At 39.2% G+C, this 22,782-nt stretch overlaps 2 protein-coding genes across 7 annotated transcripts in view; both read left to right on the top strand.

Annotated features, from left to right (window-relative positions):
* Positions 1 to 17,126, top strand: part of NXPH1 (neurexophilin 1) — a 315,544-nt gene extending 298,418 nt beyond the window's left edge. For all 4 annotated transcript variants that reach the window (XM_051853330.2, XM_051853332.2, XM_051853331.2 and 1 more), the window contains one exon: positions 16,166 to 17,126. In XM_051853330.2, the coding sequence (XP_051709290.1) occupies positions 16,166 to 16,927 (762 nt within the window). In that variant the 3' untranslated portion in view covers positions 16,928 to 17,126. The remainder of the gene's footprint in view (positions 1 to 16,165) is intronic.
* LOC103349464 (translation initiation factor IF-2) overlaps positions 1 to 22,782 on the top strand; it is a 782,466-nt gene that overhangs the window by 455,136 nt on the left and 304,548 nt on the right. The gene's annotated exons all lie outside the window — the stretch shown is intronic.

Genomic DNA, 22,782 nt, shown 5'->3' with positions numbered 1-22,782 from the left:
CAGTGGTGTACTTAGAATATGCCATTTAATACCATGCACACTCCACTGCCACCATTACCTTTTCCAACAGGATCCTCAGTATATATTACAGCTCATTATACCTGGAGTTTGCTTTAGAACTTCCTTTGGAGAATCACTGATTTTTAAGGTTTGAAACAGGAAGGAGGCTCCAAATACTATGACCATTATCTAGCAGAAGTGACAATATTGACATCGGTTAGCAAGAGTGGGCTGACTTATACATGGATTTTAAAGTGAGTAAAATGATTTCCCTGGGGGTAATTTTAAAAATTTAAAAATCACACTTACAAATTCTTGCTGGTGGTATTTATTTATTTGAAATTTTATTTGGGATAGAATAGAATATCTGACAAAGTTGTCATTTTACTGCCCTCTTTAAAAATGCATCTTCCACAAATAGAAACTGATGTTTATCTTTGGGAACAAATATGAAAAATTTTCCCTTTCAGGCCTGAAGAATAATCCTCTGTGATATTTATTTACCTGAAAACCTGTGACAATGGTTCTGTCACATGGGCTCTCTTCTCCTACACAGCCATCATGTTGAGACTTAACTTGTTCTTAGATGTTCTCAGTGTTGTTCCCACACTCAACCCAGGGGACCCTGAGCTGTATCTGCAATGCACTTGATTAGTGCCTTTTGTAATAGGGTTTGCAAATGATGCCAGATTTCTCAAACCCCCCCCCCCCACAAGATTAAGAACTCATCAGATATGATGAGCCAGTCCTTATTTGGTTTTCCAGAGCTTTGATAAACTCTGAAGGAGACATTAAGTTACAGGCTCTCCAAAAAGGGAAACCTTAGGACACAAGAGGGTTGGTGGATGTTAAGAAACCTTCACCACAACTTTGATTTTGCTGCTAACCATCTTGGTAGCCTCATGCACTTTATTTCAGCTATATAGGAGTCCTGATTCCAAATTACAAAATACTTTCAAAGGCTCCTTCCAGTTTCAGATGTTCTGGAATTCTAACTCTCGACAGTCATGGATTTTCACGACACAGACACACAGCAAAAGTGTCAAACTGCGTTTATTATTTACACTTGTTAGCTCTAGAGTAAAATCAGCAATGCCTTCAAGACTCATATTTTTATATTTTAATTTGTGCTGTTAATGGATACTTTCTGTCTCAATTTTAAACCTTTGCAAACATACTCATAAAATTGATTGTATTGCTTCACATTTTAGAAATACCACTGCATTCCTCTGTGAAATTACTTTTGGGCAAGGAAATTGGCTAATATGTGCCTGCGTGTTACAAAGCAATTGTTATTTGTCAACACCAATGTCCGCTTAATTGTCACAAAGAAAATGCCCTCAGAATGTTTGGCAAGCTTTTATTAAGGAGTCTTTGATTTTAGAATCCCATCAGTACTCCCTCACTGATGTCTTAGGATCAAATTTCTGGAATTCGAGAAAAAAATGTCCATAGCATGACGCTAACTTTCTTGCCACCCAAGAGACCATACTCATTGTTTCATCAAGCTTTTTAAATATTTGTCAGTCCCCCAAAGTAAAACTTTATATTCACCCTGTCATTTTTGCTCCTATTCATTTTTCCATCAGCAGAAATGAAAATATATTTATTTGGTAGAGTTTAGAAGCAGCATTCTTGACCAATTGGTCATTATAATGTCTTGTAAGAATACCTCCATTTCTCTGCCTCACTGTGCATGTTTATGGAGTTACACAAAGCCACCATGGAGGATTAGAATAGAAACACATTTGTCTATGCCAGAGAGTGCGCTGTTTATCTGCTTATGGGGCAAGCTCATCTGTAAAGGGATATCATTATGTGCAAATAGGCATTCAATCCAAGCATGCATTTATTCATACAACTGGTGCTGGTGGAGTGCCGACTTGCTGTCTGGCACTGTATTATAGTAGGGTAAAAAATTGCTGATAAAAATGATAAAAATGGCTCTTTCATGGAGATGACAGTCCAGGGAAGGAAAAAAAATATTTTATATATATGTGTATATATATATATATATATATATGAGAGTTCTTCAAAAATTCACAGGAAATACATGTTGTGAAAAAAATCCATGGATGGATTTTTTTTATGCAAGTGATCTCATCTCTTAACTCCCGTTTATGTTAACTTTTTATGTTAACTTTTTAAAGTACGTTGGTGTGTGTGTGTGTTTATATGTGTGTGTTGCATGTGTAAGGCACATAAATTGATGTGTCTATTTCTAAAGGAATAGTACAGGGAATAGTACAGGGCAATATGAGAGGATCCACAATTCCTGCAGACATGAAGTTTAAGCTGACCTAAAGGATGAGGCATTTGCTCAGCCAGGGCGATGGGTAGAACAGTTTCCAGGAAGGGGAAACACCCTATGCCAAGGTCCTGCAGTTGAAGAGAGCAGGTGAAAAAGTCCGCTGGGCCAGAATCCTGAGGCCAAAGATGAGACTGGAGACATCGACACAGGCCTGGATGACCTTCCGGAGAAGCTTCCCTGGCGTCGATGCCTTTCCCAGGGCTCACACAAGCTGCTTTAGTAGTGTCTTGAACAGCAGCAGCTCCTTACTAATCTCTGCAGCTCCCAGAAGTAGCTCCCACGGGCTGCATCAGCGAGCAGTGATCACAAAGTCTCTGTCTGCTCTTTCCTCAAAGAGCCCTGGGACACCGAGTGGCACAACTCTGACTTCAGCACCCCTGAAGTGAGACAGTGTCGTATGTCCTTGCTGTGCCCTCTAGCGGCAGCTGGAATGCTACCCGGCTATTTCAAAAAGGGTAATAAATGACCTCTTGGAATTTGGAAGTTGAATACAGGGACATACAAGGAGGAGAGTCTCTGGAACAACCTGTCCATGAAGTTCTCCTAGGATATCTTGTATCCATGGTGATTAAGGTAGGCAGTGCTACGCATACCGAGTTAGCCATTACATAATACATTAGTTGGAGACCAAGGGAATCTCTGAGCTCTGACTCCACACTCATTTTCATCCTGTCTCTCTATTTTTACCTCTTTACTGCATCTTCAGTTGTTTATGGGCTCTGTTTGTTCCATTCTCTCTATAACCTGCCTCCTTTAACATAAACTTTGGATGAATATCCTTCTTTGATTTAATGGAACTGTTTATTTAATTACCCTGGAAATAAAAAGAGCTAAGTCTCTCTCTGTCTCTCTGTCTCTCAACTCCAGTCCCACCCTCAATCTCATACCTAATCGGCTTACCTTAATGTCCCATGATCTAAATCTAGAAGCTACCTTTTAGCTTGTTTAGGGGATCTCTCTGCCTAAATATCTTTTTACCTCATGGCGATGCCTTAAGAAAATGGGGGTGGCGAGCGATGTTGAATCTGGTACAGACTTGTGGATAGCAGTTGCATATGATTTCACATCTGGCAGGAACTGGAGATTTGTGAAGGATGGAGTAGAGTTTCCCAGTGCTAGGATTCTTGGAAGGGAGAAACTGAAAGTGAAAGAATGGATGCCAGTCTTCTTATGGGGAGACGTTTAGAAGATGTGCTAGCTTCACAATTTTCAAGGGAAGAGCTTTCTGACTACACAGTGGTGTTCAAAGTCCCCTGCATGCAAAAGTATTGTCTTTTCTGAGACATGCTGCAGAGCTCATTGTGGGGCCCAGTGCCCTCTGTTGGATGCACTTCTTGCCATATCTTGGTCACATTTGGCCAATGAATGATTCCAAAATAGTTTTTTTTTAACTTAATGTCTTTAGTTTTTATGGAATTCAAACTCTAGCATTACCAGCATTTGCTGAGTGCATAAGGAGTCTCTACTATATTTTATCTTTTCTTCAACAATGACACAACACAGCATTGCATTTGCTCTGCTGCGGGGAGTTGGAGCCCCTGTCTCCAGGACTTTTACAGGAGTGTGGGAAAACTCTTTAAGGACCTTCATCTGCTTTCCTTTTCCTGGGTTGGTTGAGTTGCTGTCCTCTTTGCACCTGGGAAGCTCTGAGCAGTTTCAATGTTCAATAGCCTGACTAGAAACAGGCATTAGAAGACTTTTTGAAGCAATTCAAGTTCTAAATGGCAGAGGGCTGATAATTCCCTGTGGTTCATCTCCATCATTTCATTTACATAACAATCTTTTCCTATGTCTACTGAAAGGTCAGTAACAGAGTTTCTCAGGAGTTTGGACTTTTATTGTATAAACTATGTGATTTTTGCTACTCATTTTTTCTCATGTATCCAAGTTATATATAGGAACATATGTACATACAGATTGCTGAAAATAAGGTTGGAAGATGTGTTAGTTCATTTTGTGTTGCTATAAAAAAGACATTGGGGACTGCATTCCTTATAAGGAAAGGGGTTTCTTTTGGCTTACAGTTTTGGAATCGAAACATGCAAGCTCAGGAGCCCACCTGTGGCAAGCATTTCATGTTGTGTCACACAGATGCACATCAGATGGCATCACGTGCTGGGGTGTGTGTGAGAACAGACAGAGCCCAAACACATGGGATGGCCTCACTTTCTAGCAAGTCAATAATCCAGTCTGTGGAGGCTAAATCCACTGCTGGGAGATAAGCATGCATCCCTTATGAGGATAGTACCCCGTGACCTAATTTCCTCCAACTAGGCCTCACCTCTTAAAGTTCCACCATTTCAGAAAACCATGAAACTGGGGCTCAAGCACCAGAACTTAAAACTTGGGAGGACAAACCATGTGAAACTGTAGTGTAAGGTGAATCATTCTTCATTTGGTTCATTCTAGACAGATCTGTAACTTGTTTGATTTTATGAAGCTGTAAACTTATACGCTAGCATCTACATTAGTGTGGTTATGGACAGTCACTCATTGGCCTCAAGTTCATATGTATATAGAAGCTATTTCTAGATCACAACATTTTTCATTTCTTTAAAGACATCTGGATTTGCTGAAAAATTCAAATATTTCATGGCTAATAAAATGATGCTAGGTGGCTTTGTTTTAGTAAATAAATAGTTTTTCAATATGTTATTTCAAACATTTTATTCATTTTTATAACCATGTATCAAATGCCTGCGACATCGCCATATTCCTGCAACAGACAGGGCTGGACCAGACTGAAGCCAGGGGCCAGGAATTCCATCCAGGTCTTCCATGGGGTTGGCAGGAACACAAGTACTTGGATTGTATTAGTGCATTAGCAGGAAGTTGGATTGTAATCTCAAAGTAGGGAACTTGAACCAAACTCTGACATGGCATGTGGATATCCCAAGTGGTGACTTAATTGCTAAGCCATATCACCCACCACTACTATTATTAACTTTGATCACCATGCTGCACATGATAACTCTGGAACTTATCATACAGGTGACAATTTTGTGTCTTTTGGCCATTTCTGTTCCCCAACTCCAGCCCCCAGCAACTGTCAATTTCTCTCTGTTGCTGACTTGGTTTTCTTTAGATTCCAAATACAAGTGAGATCATGCAGTATTTGTCTTTCTGTATAACCCATTTCTTCTGGCTTATTACATATAATACAGGCTTTCCAGGTACTGTCAATGAATTGCAGGCTCTAAACAGCTAAGAGAGAAATCTGCAAGGGCTACATTTCCCTTCAAACTCTTGATTGTGACTAAAGAACCAGTAAACCACCATCACTGAAACAGATGTAAATAGAGTATAAAACATATAGGTAATTTATCACGTGTTAATCTAAGCTAAGCCCTCCCTCCAACAGCATACATGGTTTCAGTTTATAGAAAGAACATCCTTTAAGCATTTATAGTCCTCTTAGGGAACTTCATGAAAAAGAGCTTGAAACATCCAGAAATGTTTATTTTCATTTTAGTGAACTAGTTAAGAAAGGGGCTGGGGAAAGCCCAGCACATTCAACTAACTTTGTGAGATTTTAGGATGGCTGAGATTGAGAAAATACAAACATTTTTGGTGGGAGGAAGTAGAAATCAATAACCCAGAAAAGTGAAAATCCAACAGAAGGGAGAGAAGAGCAGGGTTTCTGAAACAACAGTGAGCAGATAAACCAGTGGGTAATTATGTAACCTGTTTGTGAAGCGGTGTAATAATTAAGAAGCTGTCATACAAAAAGCACACAAAGAGAAAAGGATGGTAGAATACAGATTTCTGTATTCTAGTTTAAAGTAAATATGGCATATCTTGGAATGAACAGTCAGCCTACTGGTTAAGATGCTCATGTCCCAAATCTGACTACCTGGATTTGATTCTTGGCTCTGGGGCTCCTAACCCCAGCTTCTTGACAATGCAGACCCTGGGAGACAGTTCTGATAGATCATGTCATTGTGTCTCTGCCCCCCATGTGGCAGACCTTGATTGAATTCCTGGCTCCTGGCTTTTTTTTTTTTTTTTTTTTTTTTTTTTTTTTTGACAGGCAGAGTGGACAGTGAGAGAGAGAAACAGAGAGAAAGGTCTTCCTTTGCCGTTGGTTCACCCTCCAATGGCCGCCGCGGCCGGCGCGCTGCGGCCGGCGCACCGCGCTGATCCGATGGCAGGAGCCAGGAGCCAGGTGCTTTTCCTGGTCTCCCATGGGGTGCAGGGCCCAAGCACCTGGGCCATCCTCCACTGCACTCCCTGGCCACAGCAGAGAGCTGGCCTGGAAGAGGGGCAACCGGGACAGAATCCGGCGCCCCGACCGGGACTAGAACCCGGTGTGCCGGCGCCGCTAGGCGGAGGATTAGCCTAGTGAGCCGCGGCGCCGGCCAACTCCTGGCTTTTGACTTGTCCAACTGTGGCCATTGCAGGCATTTAGGGAGAGAAGCAATGGGGAGGGTGTTCTCTATTACTCTACTCTCTTAGTCTTTCTCACTCTGGATTTCTGCCTCTCAAGTAAGAGTTTAAAAAATAATTAAAGATAATATATTTGGCCACACTAATAGGGATGCATTTCTAAGCTATATTTACTTGGAAAAGTATATAGAATTCATAAATATGATACTATGTATGTAAAATATTCATATATGAAATTATTTTGGGGGCTGACGCTGTGGCATAGTGGGTTAAAGCCCTGGCCTTGAAGTGCTGGCATCCCATATGGGCGCCAGATCCAGTTCCGGCAGCTCTTCTTCTGATCCAGTTCTCTGCTGTGGCCTGGGAAAGCAGTGGAGAATGGCCCGAGTCCTTGGGCCGCTGCACCCATGCAAGAGACCTGGAAGAAGCTCCTGGCTCTTGGCTTCAGATCAGCTCAGCTCTGGTCGTTGTGGTCATTTGGGGAGTGAACCATCAGATGGAAGTCCTCTCTCTCTCTGACTCTACCTCTCTGTAACTCTTTCAAATAAATAAAATAATTCTTTTAAAAATATTTAGGAACAACATATTCCAAAATTTTGGCAGGTTTTGCCTTTGGAGAAGCAGGTTGCTTTGGAAGGGAACAGGGTTTGATAGTGAAGAAGAGATTTTAGTTTTTATTTCAGAAATCCCTATAAATTTGGAATGAACTGATAAGCATATATTAATGTAGAATTGCATAATTAAAATAATGTTAAAAGATAAAGGACGTACTATGTGCAATAAGTAAAAAGTGGCTCTTTCACGTGTCAGCAGTGATCTTGGACAAGCTCTGTTTGAGCTTCCGTATCCTTATTTGAATACTGCAGTATTAACCTCAAAGTTCAAGTCAAAGTGTGTGTGTGTGTGTGGTTTAAATGAAATGCAATGCCATATGTAAAATGCTAATTACAATATCCTGGATACTGTGTGCTCTTAGCCAATAGATTAATATTATGCAACATGTATTCAACATAGTTCATCATAAATCTGCTAAAATGAAGTTGTAATCATAGAGTAAGGCCATTTTGTTGATTAGTTATTCTCTGTTGAGCGATATTGCTAAGCATAATGTTGTTCATAGTTTTTGTTTGGCTTCAAGTATTCATTTGATGAAATAAACACAAAATTTCTAAAGCAATTTTGAGATTATTTTTATAGATCAATAGTAAAATGTATAGGTTGGAGGAAATTAAAGGCTTTTCATTACTCTTCTTATGAAAAGACATATACAAACACCAGGAGATATTGCTAAAAGATGGAGACTGTATATGTAAGTGAGTGAACATTTATCTCATGAAGCCATATTTGAGGTGGTAGTGGAGTTAAGAAATTATTTATTCTCTAACATTTTTCAACAATATTTACAAAGTAAAATATGTTGGCATTGTAATTATAAACCTATAATGAAAAGATATGATAGAAAGCAGTGTGAAAGTATGGCCCTAAAATAAGCCAATAAGGGGTTAAAGTGTGGTATCTGTGCTCATACTCTCATGATCCTATGGTCATTTCCCCTCTAGCCCCATGAACAACAATTCTTGTCCTAAATACACTCACAGTATTTAAGACCCAAGCTCTTTAAGTTTGAAGAAAATGACCCTTCTCTTTGCTCCTATTTTGGGGTGTTCTCAAAAGAAACATATACTTTAAAATGCATCCACCTAATAAAGCCAAAATCCTTTATGAGCAAGTGTTGTGATGCAGATAGTTAAGCTGACTATTGGAATGGCCAGATCCTGTATTGGAGGGCTGGTTGATGTCCTGACTATCATGCGTCTGATTTAGTTCCTTGCCAATGTACTCAGGAAACAGTCAATGATGGTTTAAGTATTCGAGCCCTTGCCACCCATGTAGTTGACCAGGATGGATTTGTGGGCCCCTGGTTTCAGGCTGGCTCAATCCCAGGTATTGAAGCCAAAATGGGGTTGAATCAGCAGAAGGACAATCTCTCTCCATCTCTCTCACTATCTCTCTCTCACTCTTTCTCTTTCCATCCCCATTCAAATAAATAAATATACAAATCTTTTATAAATGAGAATTTAAGATTTATAGTGTTGTTAAAACAGAGAGACAATCATTACATATCATTTGCAGAAATGGTATCATTTGATTAGAGAATTAATAGAATAGAATGCTCATTGACTACTTTTGAAATGGAGAATTTTATTGTTTGGAAGTATAGTTTGTGTTATTATAATATAGAAAAATTATCTGTAGAGAAAGATTCATCATACTTTGTCATTTTGCAATTGTATTGATTAGAACTTATTATTTTTTTTCATTTGTATTTGTCTTTTTGTTCTAATTCCTATAACATCTGTTATAATTTGGATGTGCTGCCATCAATAGATTTTAGCTGACCTTTAAAAATAAAATATTTTAATATGATTATAAAAATCAATGGTTGAGGCTATTCTAGGTATAAGATTTTCTTTTTTGATTATATTGTTTATTTGGCAAGCCTCAGTGTCTTAATTTTATGTTTAAATTTATATGTTTCAAGTATTAAAGCTCTTAAGGCGTAAAGGATTATGATAGACTGAGAAAGCTTGTGTCTGGGAAAAGGATATGTTAAGCTAGTTACATGTTTTCATCTTAAAGATCTCTTATCACTACTGAAATCTGACTAAAATAAAGTAATTACTAGTGGATTACAAAAGTTGGGAAGCTTCTTTTCAAGCGCTTATTATTCTAGACCTTTATTTAGAATTTGATTATTGCCCATGACTGCTTTCCTGCCCCTACTTCTCTTGGTTTCTGTTGTTTTCTATACCTCTGACATCTTCTTTTGTTCTGCCTAGCCGGATTTCTCTGGGCTGTCCGTGATATGTGCATATTTCTTAGTCATTGTCATTATCCTTCTTCAGTGTCACTACAGTTTCCTTGCACAACACTATTTAGTCATCCTATGAAACCAACAACTCTTATCCTCACTATCTTTCAGATTCACGCAACCTACTTCTTTTTGGATGGTGTCTCAAAATGTCTTGTAAACACTTGTACCCACAATATTCCTATGAGATTTAATTTTACTTTACTTTCCTGCTAACTTGTTAATTATATGTTTCTCATAGATATGAGAAAACTCACTAAATACCAAACTTTTCATGTTTCACTTTAGCCAATAAACCATCTAGTTGAGTCAATTTCCCCTCTGAAATATCTCTTAATTCTATTCTTCTTCTTTTTGTCTGCCACTGCCATATGCCATATCTTAAGCCCATTTTCTTTGCTTTTCTTTTCTTTTTTTCTTCTTAAATATTTATTTGGGAGATGGGTGGAGAGAGAATGTTCCCATCTGCTGGTTCACAATCCAAATACCTATAATGGCCAGGGTGGGATGAGGGCTAAAGCTTGGATACAGAAACAAAATCCAGGTCTCCCATGTGGAGACAAGAACCTAGTCACCTGAGCCATTATTGGTGCTGAAGCTGGGAGCCAGGTGCTTCTCCTGGTCTCCCATGTGGGTGCAGGGGCTCAAGCACTTGGGCCATCCTCCACCGCCCTCCTGGGCCACAGCATAGAGCTGGACTGGAAGAGGAGCACCTGGGACTAGAACCTGGTGCCCATACGGAATGCCGGCGTCGCAGGTGGAGGATTAACTTAGTGAGCCACGGCACCGACCTGGCTACCAGAATCTTAATATGTGAATTGTAAGAGTCAAACTCCAAGGAACAGAGAGTAAATAGTGGTTGTTAGAAGCTCTGGTTGAGGGTAATGGGGAGATGTTTGTCAAAGGACACAGAATTTCAGTTAGACAGCAAGAGGCTGTTTCCATTCTTGCATTGCACATCACACGTCTGTTCTCACTTCTGTGCTTTTGCAGTTGTACTCCTCATGTTTGGAAGAACTCACCTGGCCATTCTATTTGGCAAACTCCCCAGTCTCCTGTAGCTCCCAGATCTAAGGCCCGTCTCTTCTGTTTACTTTTGCTATCTTTTTGCTTTGACTGTGACTTCTAGGATGTTACACATGGTGCTGGTAGCATCACAATGTGTTTTGCTGAATTGATTCTCCCATGATACTGTGGACTTCTTGAGAGTAAGGGCCCTGAGTCATTTATCTCAGTTTTTTTTTTAATTTGTCTGCGGCATCTAACTACATAGTTATTAACTTAATAACAGAATCTATCTGTGTTGTTAATAATGAACAAATCTGGGGACTTCCTGGGTTTTCACAACAGACAGACAGTGATCTGCTCCTGTCTTAACTCAAGAGAGAGGGAAGGGAAGCAAGACTAGGGATATGCAAGACAGTATTGGCGATATGACAGCTGAAACCTACTTTGATTATATACCCAGATATTTTGGAGAAATTGCTCTACTGTCAACAGCACTTGAAGCTTTGAGTATCACATCAGTGAAGGCAAAGACAGCTTGTGGTAGCTGAACTGTTTCATGGCTGGTTGTGCTCATCCTTCATCCTTTGTTACTTGGAATTTCTTTTTTGATTTTTTTGATAGGCAGAGTGGACAGTGAGAAAGAGAGATAGAGAGAAAGGTCTTCCTTTTCCGTTGGTTCACCCACCAATGGCCGCTGTGGCCGGTGCACTGTGGCCGGCGCACCGCGCTGATCTGAAGCCAGGAGCCAGGTGCTTCTCCTAGTCTACCATGTGGGTGCAGGGCCCAAGGACTTGGGCCAACCTCCATTGCTCTCCCGGGCCACAGCAGAGAACTGGACAGGAAGAGAGCAACAGGGACAGAATCCGGTGCCCTGACCGGAACTAGAACCCAGGGTACCAGTGCCGCAGGCGGAGGATTAGCCTATTGGGCTGCGGTGCCAGCCAATTTACTTGGAGTTTCAATACCTATTTAACCTGTCATAGTTTTTGGTTGGTACTTTAAAAAACATGTGCTTTTATTCTCTTCATTTTTCTTTTAACATTTTAGCCCACATTGTTTTATTTAGAGTTCAATGTATGTTAATTTTTTTCTTAAGGTAAATTAAATATATATATATGAAATTATATATATATATATTATTGTGGAGAGACATTGACTCGAGTTCTACCCTCTTAGTAAAGTTCTGAGTATACCAGACAGTATTGATGGCTACAGGTGCAGTTGTGCAGCAGATCTCCAGAACTTAGTTCATTTGGCTTAACTAACCTTGCTTAACTTCATTTTGCTTAAGTAAAACTTTATGCTCATTTATTCCTCATTACTCCTCATTTCCCTCAAACTCTGTCTCCTGTTACTTTATATTTTTAAATTGTTTTATGGTTGTACTAAAGGCATTTTTTTTTTACAAAAAATGTCTTTTACTTCCAAATGCTATTCCAAGTTATTCATTTACATAATGTATAACAGGATTTAGAGGAAAAATATTTGATGATGACAGCAGCCAGCATAACCCATGTTGAACATTCACCTCATTTAAGTACCATTCTTAGTGCTTTAAATGGAATGCCAAATAGAATCCTGGTAAGACCTGTGAGGGAGGTGGGTATTATTCCACTGGTCTCTAGAAAGAGAAAAACAAATGCTTAAACGAATTAAGTGATTTGCCCACATCACAGAGATGCTAAAGACAAGACTCTGGGCAGGGATTCAGAGTGTCTGACTCCAGAGCTTACCCTCATCATTACGATGGCTATGGAGAGTGTAATTTGCAACTGTACTCTCTATCTACCTGAAAAACAAAGGTTTGTTGGCCTGGCAGTGTCTCAGCATCCTTTTGAATAGATTAGTTCTTCTTCCTTGAAATCATACCTTCCACTTTCTTTTTCTTTTTCTTTTTTTTTTTTTTTTCACTTCCCATATGCTCCTGGTAAAATGCACTATCGATTCCTTTCATTTTCATTCTTTAGGACAATTTCATCATTGCTTCATCCCCAATGTGTCATGACAGCATCACAGTATAACCTTATGTTGAAGCTGAGTGACAAGTATATTGTCATCCTAAATGCATGCCCATATTTATTATTCTTACCACCCAAACAATGGAAAACTATGTAATTCCAAGAAAAATAATAAAAGTGGATATTTACTTATTTATTTTATACTAAGGCATAGTTATAGGAGCTATGAAAGGGACAATGCTTATGATTTTGGGATGTACAGAGTCAACTAGTCTACTGAATTTCTTCAAAACAAGACAAAAATCCCAACTACATACACATAAAAACTCCAAAACTAAAAGACCCGTAATTCTATTGCCTATTATTTTTAGTTTCAATTTTTATATTATAGTTTCTCTGTGTTTTAGAAAAACACTAAATCTTGATATATGTTACATTCAGGGCACTAGTCAGGGAAACTTAGATTTTCTTAGTTAAGTAATTATAATGCAATAATGTTGATGAAACTAGTAAGGTTGGTACTTTTGATATGAGAGTAAAAACTGCCTCACAGTAGACTGGCTTTGTTATCAGGCAAAGAGTGTAGGTGGGAAATGTATGCTTTTCTCTCTCCTTTTTTTTTTTTTTTTTTTTTTTTTGTACAAGCAGAGTGGACAGTGAGAGAGAGACAGAGAGAAAGGTCTTCCTTTGCCGTTGATTCACCCTCCAATGGCCGCCGTGGCCAGCGCGCTGCAGCCAGCACACCACTCGGATCCGAAGGCAGGAGCCAGGTACTTCTCCTGGTCTCCCATGGGGTGCAGGGCCCAAGCCATCCTCCACTGCACTCCCTGGCCATAGCAGAGAGCTGGCCTGGAAGAGGGGCAACTGGGACAGAATCCGGCGCCCCGACCGGGACTAGAACCCGATGTGCCGGCACCGCAAGGCGGAGGAATAGCCTGTTGAGCCATGGCGCCAGCCCTGCTTTTCTCTTAACAAAACAAATACATTTCTTTGCATAATCCACATACACGCCAAAGAATTTTTCCATATCAATTTCATCTCTTTAGGATTTAATATTAGTACTTGTTTTTTTAAAAATTCCTCACTAAAGCAACAGCATTGCTCTTATTAATCACTTACACTGTTAGAACGTGATCTATTTTCAGAGAATTGTTTTAACATGAAGAGAATTTGTAAACAGTAAGCAATTTTGGTTCAGGACAAAAGAGGAGAGAAATCAACACAAGAGATTAGTACAAGTTAAGTGAAAGCACCTGGAAAGGAAATAAACTTGGCGGCAAAGACAACTTTTTCTCCATTCCTCATAGTTCCCCCAGATCAGTAGTGATCATGTTGATAGCTACCTTTGACTCAAAGCTAGCGTTTATTAAGGTGGATGAGATGTTTGGGAATTCAGAGTGACCGCATACATGAGGCTAGTTCGTGCTTCTCTTTGATGTGACTTCACCAATGCTGTGATCTATACATCTTTGGGGGCCCTCATTCCATCCTTAAGGTCTGATTCTCCATTGGCAATCTCTATCTGTCCTTTGTTAACCTCTGCACACAGTGACTCTCTGCGTCTTATCCTGAGATCACAGCAGATGCAGCTTTAAACAGGGTAGCATCTTGAAGTAGTAAGTAGTGCTTTTATGTTAGCTTCTGTCCTGGCTTTCCAGCATGCAACCCCAAGATAAAACCTGATTTTATCTTAGATACACTGCATTTATGTGAGGATAAACTTGAAGGGTTTCTCAAGGTCAGCATTCATTGGAAAGAGACCAATGCGTCTGGCATTCCTTAGCAGGTAGGAATAATCCCACAACACCCACATTGTCTCAGTTTGAACTGAGCAAAGAAGAGACTACTTGCTGGCTTGGAATGAAGAGCTCATTGATCCTGATGAAATTGCGAAACAGCAAGATTACAACACTGAAGATAATTTTCCAGTTTTGATTGCCAAGGCCCTCTCCTTCCACGTTCCTGAGGGAATCTGTTCCATCCAGGGCCCCATAAAATGGCGGTGTAATCCAGAGCAAAGTAACTCTCAGACAAGGCTTCCACATACACCACGAGGAAGACTGCTTTCTTTAATTGTCTGCAAGTACCAGTTTGAGATTCATAATAATAGCTAAATTTATTGAGCTTTTCCCATATGCCCGCCACTGTGATAAAGATTTTGTATGTCTTAGCTCATTTAATCCTCATGGCAACCCAGTGAGATAGTCACCATTATTAGCTTCTTTTTACAGATGCAGGAAACTCAGGCAGAGGGAGGTTAAATAACTTGACCAAGGGCATACATATTAGAAGAGCTAGAGGTTGGGGAGAACTCCAGGGAGTGTGGCTCTAAAATTCATAGTCTTGCTCCCTGCAGCTTGGAACAGAGGACTCCCAGAACAAGCGGCTGAGGAAAACACTATTCCAGGCCAGGTTTGTATCACAACAAGAGGCCTGCAATAGCTAAGCAAATAGAGAGGTCTTGAAATGCAGCTCTAATTCCTAATGGACCAGAATGAAAGACAGGGAAAAGGACAGAATGAGAGAAAGTTCCCAGGAAGGAGCTTTGTTGTGGGAGAACAGTTTGAAAGGAACTTCCAAGGTCTTACGAGGCTGCTGCTGACTGGTCATCAGGCTGGTACCAGATACGGACTCAGAACAGGGTCTCCAGGGGTCTGGCAGTAGATTTCTTGTGCAGCTGGCTTTTTAGTGAGCATCTGGGAATGCTTTCAGCGGCTGCACCTGAGACCAGTCAGTGTGTGTCAGCCCGTGGCTTCTCTACTCTCTGTTTTGGTTGTGTTCACTCCTGTCCTTGGGATCTCTGTTAGAATGAGAATTTAGGTGGATGAGACCATTGTGGTCAATTGTTCCCCTGAATCTCTGATCTGCTTGGAGATCAGGGTCAAGACTGTAGTCTCAGGAGAACAGTCTGTGTATGTTCTTCCACAATCCAACCTGAAGTGACAGGCATGATGTTTGCTTCTCTAGATTGATAATTATCTATGAGACATTGTATATTAGATATTGCCATTTAAGTTCCTATTCCTAGAACACATTTTAATAAACTTAAAGTAAAATAATGCATTTTATACAACACATAATGTTGCTTACAATCAGTGATAATAAACATTATTTTGCATTGCTCAGTTATAACATACAGGAATCTCTTTGTAAAATTAATCTTCTAATTCCCAAAAGTTTATTGGGTTTCAGTTGACATAGTTCTAGAATCATACCATTTTCAAGCTTATGGTGATTTTGAAACAGGAAAAGAACAAAATGTTTAATAAAATTTATTTCAGAAGTGTTGGGATTTTGGTACTAAGGAATCATTACTTTGGTTTGGTTTATGTTTGAATTTGGTTTGGTTTACTTGTGAGAGGTGGCCTTTTCTTTCATTAGTCAATTTTTTAATAGATCTTTAGGTCATGTTTTCTGGGTTTTATCTACTCATACCTCCCCTTTTCCATTGTTATATAAAAATAGAAGTGATATTTTATCATATCTTAATAAATACAGATCAGATGCTAAAGGCACTCTAAAAATGTGTCATCATTTAATTCTGAGCCTTTGAGAAAAGGGTTGGATCTAGATGTTGTATGTTCAGAGAGGCACAGATATAAATGCCAATTTTCTGTTCTTTTTTTTTAGGTGACAGGCGCCAATTTAACAAACGGTGGGAAATCAGACCTTCTGAAATCAGGAAGCAGCAAATCCACACTCAAGCACATATGGACAGAAAGCAGCAAAGACTTATCTATCAGCCGGCTCCTGTCACAGACTTTCCGTGGGAAAGAAAATGACACAGATTTGGACCTGCGCTATGATACCCCAGAACCTTATTCGGAGCAAGACCTCTGGGACTGGCTGAGGAACTCCACAGACCTTCAAGAGCCTCGGCCCAGGGCCAAGCGAAGGCCCATAGTTAAGACGGGCAAGTTTAAGAAAATGTTTGGATGGGGTGATTTTCATTCCAACATCAAAACAGTGAAGCTAAATCTATTGATAACTGGGAAAATTGTAGATCATGGCAATGGGACATTCAGTGTTTATTTCAGGCATAATTCCACTGGTCAAGGGAATGTATCTGTCAGCTTGGTGCCCCCTACTAAAATCGTGGAATTCGACTTGGCACAACAAACCGTGATTGATGCCAAAGATTCTAAGTCCTTCAACTGCCGCATTGAATATGAAAAGGTTGACAAGGCTACCAAGAACACACTCTGCAACTATGACCCTTCAAAAACCTGTTACCAGGAGCAGACCCAAAGTCATGTTTCCTGGCTCTGCTCCAAGCCGTTTAAGGTGATCTGTATTTACATTTCCTTTTATAGTACAGATTATAAACTAGTTCAGAAAGTGTGCCCCGACTACAACTACCACAGCGACACACCATACTTCCCCTCGGGATGAGGATGAACAAGGGCATGAGACTGAAGCCTGAGGAGTTAAAGGTCATATGGCAGGGCTGTCACCTCAAAGAGGAAGGTCCTATCTGTTGCCTGGAATGTGTCTACACTGCTGCTCTCGTCAACTGGCTGCAAATACGTTAGTGGAAAATAATCCGATGTTATTTCTGCCCAGTCAGCTTCATCTCTCGGTATAGTTGTAATCACCACCCTGGCAGACACACTCTCACATATAGAGGTACACAAACACACACATTTGTGCACATTTCAACTGCATCCGTCATGATTCCTGTTGAGAGGGCTTTCATTGTCTGACTCAATGGTTCAGGATCAACTATCATGCAACAAAAGGATTAACTAGACAGAGAATGTTTCTAACACTCACTGTTATGGAAATCTCTTAAAGTCTTGAGTCCATGCTAATCGATAACCCCACTCATGCATTCCTACTGCTTGGAGTAGCTGTACTGGTAAATACTACTGTAGGAGTATATGCTTGTTAAAATGGAAAAACGTGTTTTAGAGCTCAGTATTCTTTATTTTATGAACACAACAAAGTGTAGTAACTTTTTTCCAGCATATAGTAGGCACATTCAAGGTGATACAAGATGGCTCTTTTTTTTTCTCTGGAGGGAGCCTGTTCTCAGTAAAGATGAGCAAACATTTGGAATTTACATGTGGGCAGATGTCGGGATGACAGCTTTCATCACCAGTCTTTGGACTTTGGCGAAGTTGAGAACAGCTAAGGCCACTTAAAACAAGTTCTGATCATTAACTAAGAAGGAAAATTCCTGGCAGACACCATGTAAGTTATAAGTGTCTGTCTTATCTTTACTACACATATTGTAACAAATTCAATATCCTAGTCTTCATTTGTATGAATGGTTTGTATTGTACATAGTTTAACCAAGTGTTATTTGAGCTGCTTATTAATATTAAATTGTACTTGTCTCTCTGCTTGTCATTGGTTAAAAAGAAAAAAAAAGGATATGAGGAACCCATTTTATCAATGTAGCTGTGAACTCCATTAAAAAGACAAACTTAATGTACAAAGCATTTATTCAGCTCAAGTATTGTTGAAAGCTATACATATACAACATTACAGTCTGTCTGTATTTAGATATTTTATTTCTGGATAAAATGAATTGTACATAAAATAAAACACTTAAAAGTTGAGTTTCAATATGTACTTGTGTAAGATGGTGATTTAAATGGTTCTGACAAGAAGAATGTGCTGGAATACAGTCATGCCTTTGCATCTCATGTCTCTGGATTTGTACAGAACTATCTAAATTGCTATTAGATGCCCAGTCAAAACAGCTTAAGAATTTGATTCTCAAACCTGGGAAACAATTGTGGCAGATGGCATTGCACTCATTTTTGGTTTATTCATTCCTGAATACCAAAAGTCAATTATCATACTAGTTCCAGACTATCAAAAATCAATGAGCATAGAGGAGGTAATTGAAATTGCCTTAGTTAATTACAACCTGTTGAATTTTTCCCTGTATAGCATCATTATTTAGCAGAGAGTTTGAAATATAAGTGTTTTTTTCATTTAAAACAAAATCAAGGTATCTGAAGATTGTGGCTGAGTTTCTCTGATTCCATTATATTGACTCAACTACAGAAATTGCAACAGTAGTCGAGGGCTTCCACACTCACTAGACCTAGACCAGCTGGGATAACTGATCTACAAAATTTTGTTTTCAGACAGTAAGCTTTCTGTTTAAAAATAACTGCTATAAATAATCCCAGTAAAGTATACAGACCAAGAAATTTGTAAGGTAATCCATACTTAAAGCCATTAACTGAGTATTAGGATGTGCAGAGTCTCAACAGTTAACCAGAGTTGCCAAATTAAGGGCTCCTATCCTTACCCTCTATTATCTCTCCTTAATGCCTTTTAGATATAAGTTGCATATGGGTATAGAAAATAACAGAAGTACTACAAGAAAAACAAAACCAGAGTTGTAAAGTGAGAAGTCCTTAACTGATCTGACTAAAGACTCTCTTCAACTGCAAGTCAGATGCACATCACTGTTGAATGGTCATTTCTTCAAATCCTCCAATATAACTAGACAACCATTTATGTGATTCATTAATTAATTTGTCACACATTTTAAAATCTGGTATAGAATAGACTCTCTCTGTGACAGACTAGACAATGATTGCTTTGTGAATTCCAGACCCTGGATATAATTGTCACCCATAAATCTTGTTATTGTGGGAGTTTATCAACAGAATCATTTGGAAGTTAGTTGGCTGGTAGGAAACAAGAGAGTTAGAAATGGGGTGGGGTTAATGTTTGATTTAGTGGCCTGTAACTTTTCTTATGTGGCCTGATCTGTGCTTTACTAATTCAAAATTCAAGAGGAGATAAAGAAATTCTTCAATTTCCATGCCGCCACTTGCTCTCTACACTCCCCATGAAATGCCTCTTCCATTTTTATAAAGCTACAGAACACAGCTAATACAGCTATTCTGTGAAATGACTTGTTTGTAGTTTTCCTCCAGAAGAAAAAGAATATAACAAGAAAGCAATTGATCAGCTTCCAACAAGGATTTCATGTTTAATAATTCAGACTGTCAGGACTCCCTTTTCTTGACCTGTGTACACATGCAACCCCAAATCCTACATCATCACCACCTTCCAGCTATAATATGGAAAAATCATGATAGCATTAAAGTTTAGTTCAAAACTTATTCAAACCCAATATATTCTTCCTTTTTTTAAAAGGTTTATTTATTTATTTGATAGGTAGAGTTACAGACAGTGAGAGGAAGAGACAGAGAGAAAGTTCTTCCTTCCATTGGTTTACTCCCCAGATGGCTGCAATGCCTGGAGCTGCGCTGATCCAAAGCCAGGAGTCAGGTGCTTCTTCCCGGTCTCTCATGCAGGTGCAGGAGCCCAAGCACTTGGGCCATCTTCTGCTTTTCCCAGCAGAAAGCTGGATTGGAAGAGGGGTAGCAGGAACTAAAACCAGTGCCCATATGGGATGCCGGTGCCGCAGGCGGAGGACTAACCTACCGTGCCACAGAGCCGGCTCCTTCTTCCTGTTTTATACAAAGAATTGGATAAAACAAGATGGTCAATATGATGACTTAAGGGTTAAGATCAAAAATGACAAACTTGTTGCTTCAAAAAACTGGTAAATTAAGTTTTAACTATGTTAAAATATATTCGATACTTGGGAAAAACAGATTTCATGCAGTAAGAACTTGAAGTAAATGACCTTGCTTAGAATCCTAGTTATTCCACACTATTGGTAAGATATAGGAGAAAACTTCAGGCTGGAAACAGTGTGATACGAACATGGATTTGTCATCATCTGTTCTTCTTTCCAAAACCTTTTTAGTAAAATTGAAATTGTTATGAAGGAACAACATTTTCAACTTCTTGCCTCCTGGGACAAAAAATGACACAAGTTAATGGTTTATCTTTTTACAGCAAAAATAATGAGTTGTCACAACATGGTTTCACATGAGCATTTTTGGGTCTGTGGTTCTGGAGAACTGCTCTGCATGAGTGGAAGGGGCAAAAGTGTTAACAATACATACACTGAAGTTCTGGGAGTGATAATCGTGCACGCAATTGAGATCTGTTAAATTTAAAACTGTGGACTGGGAATTTGCAGGTTCCTATATTTCAGCAATAAATTGTAAGCCATATTTTTGCACAGAATAGATTAAAAAATCATGAGAAGCCTGAGAATGTGTTTTTCTTTTCTCCTTTCTCAACTGCTTTACTTGTAAGAAGCAGCTTAACCAATACCAATAATTCTTTGGAAAAACAATTTGCATCTTCACTATAAATTTTGAATGCCAAGTTTTAGCCTGAAGCAAATATGAATGGCTGTGCTTATAAACCTTGAGAAGACTTGGTTGATGTAGCAGTTGTACACATTTACTCAGGCAGCAATCCCTTTAACCATTTTTATTTTTATCATTTATCCTCATATTGCTGTTCAAATAAAATGCAAATCTGTAGGTACATTCAAAAATTAAAACATATTAATATGCAGAAAATGATTATTATTTACCTAGTTTGTAGATGACAAAACTTGAGTACATTATAGTGTGAATCATATCTGAAAAACTGTTAGGTCAGGCTTTTCTCAGGAGTCCTATGCATATTGAAAAATCATTGCAGGGGCTGGAAACACAGGGAATTAAAAACTGTGGTTTGTCATTGAGTTTATATCCAATAATGTCCAATATATTTGTGAGTTAAACAATTACAAGTACTGTTTACTAGAATGTCAAAAGAACAAATTTCATTGAGAGAGTTTTGTTTTGTTCTATGTACAGAGCCTAGGGTAACAGTCTAAAATTAAGGAATTTTTGGTGCCAAGCAGCTGGCAAAGTGTCATAAGCTTGATCAAAAGAATTTTCCTACTTTTAGCCCTTTACTGAAAAGAAATGCCTTTTAACCCTGAGGGTCGGTTGGATGGTTCCAGTGCTCATGCATGGCTGCAGGAGGCTTGTGTATCTTCTGAAGGTGGTGGTGGTGGCTGCTGTCACTGGGGGTCCAATGTTGTTTCCCCAAATTCTAGACCAGTGAATTAGATGTATAGCTGTGATCATCTCCCCACCCAGCAGGGACTGGCTTTCCCAAATCTACATCAGGGATTCAAAGGACCAACTAGAATGTCACGGCTCTCTGAACACAGGATTCCTCCACTCAAGCATTGGAGGAAACTTGGCTGCTGTGATTGTGAGCATCTACAGAAATAGTGCAAGGCAAATTGTCAGAATGCAGGTGTTGCCAAATAAATATTTTTAAAATAAAATATTTATCATTGTTTCTGTTATTGCCGAAATTCAACCTGTCAATTTTCTGAAATTTTTAATTGTCAAATTATTTTTCTTTCTATTTTATAAAAGATTTTAATGGAAAATATTGTCAAGTGGCATCTCCTAAGGAGGTTCAAAATATTTTATAAACTTTCTGAGACAGGTAAGCAAACATTATTCTCTTACTACTCCCCTCACTCAATGCATTCAAGGATGGAAGACCATGGCAAGGACTAACAAAAAAAGATGAGCCATTTATGGTTCTGAGAAGTCTCCATGGGCTCCCTCGCTTGAGCATTGCAACTCTACAAGGTAGGTGGCCCTGTGCCCCCTTGCAAGAGGAGACTGATGCTTAGAAACATTAAGCAAGCTTCCTGAAGCCGCAGAGCTCGTGGGTGGTAGACTGAGTTAAGTCTCATCTCTAGATTCCAGGGAATAGCCTTTTAAACTGCTACTTCTCTCTGTTCTTTTTCTAATTTTTCAAATTGCATTGGGAGTTTAAAATGTTCACTTTTGTTCACAGGGTTTTTTGTTTTTTGGTAGGTAGTTTTCAGATATTACTCATGTAGTCATTTTTAGTAGGGTCTTACAACGTCTGTGATCACCACTGTCTATGCCCCCATTTACCTCTCTGTGACACGGGAGCCTCCCCTGATTTAAGAAGCTCAAACTCCCAATTATCAGGCATCTGCTTCAGCAAAACCAAAAATCAAAGAAGAAAATTTTTGGAGAATTTCTTTTGAAAATTTGGCAAAGCAGTTGGTTTTGACCAAAAAAATTTTCTCTGTTGCTTTTTCTTTAGCTTGAGTTCTGCATATCAAAAGGGAGGCCTCAAAGGAATTCGGTTATCATTTCCTCCAGTTTTTTGGAAAAAGTTAAGATCCTAAAAAGTCAGTTCATCTCATTGATTCCCCAGCTCAAAATATGTGCTCCTTATTCATGTAATGAGGGAAATTCATCAGTGGAGGCAAGATTATGAATGCTTGTGTGTCCCCAGGAAACAGCCAGGTGAACTTGGGGCCTGAGGGTCTGAAAGCAGAGGTACTTGCTTCTAGAATGGAA

The sequence above is a fragment of the Oryctolagus cuniculus genome, chromosome 16 (genome assembly GCF_964237555.1).
Source record: "Oryctolagus cuniculus chromosome 16, mOryCun1.1, whole genome shotgun sequence".
Lineage (NCBI taxonomy): Eukaryota > Metazoa > Chordata > Mammalia > Lagomorpha > Leporidae > Oryctolagus > Oryctolagus cuniculus.
Note: the sequence above shows the minus strand (reverse complement) of the source record. Positions and strands in the feature narration are given on the sequence as shown.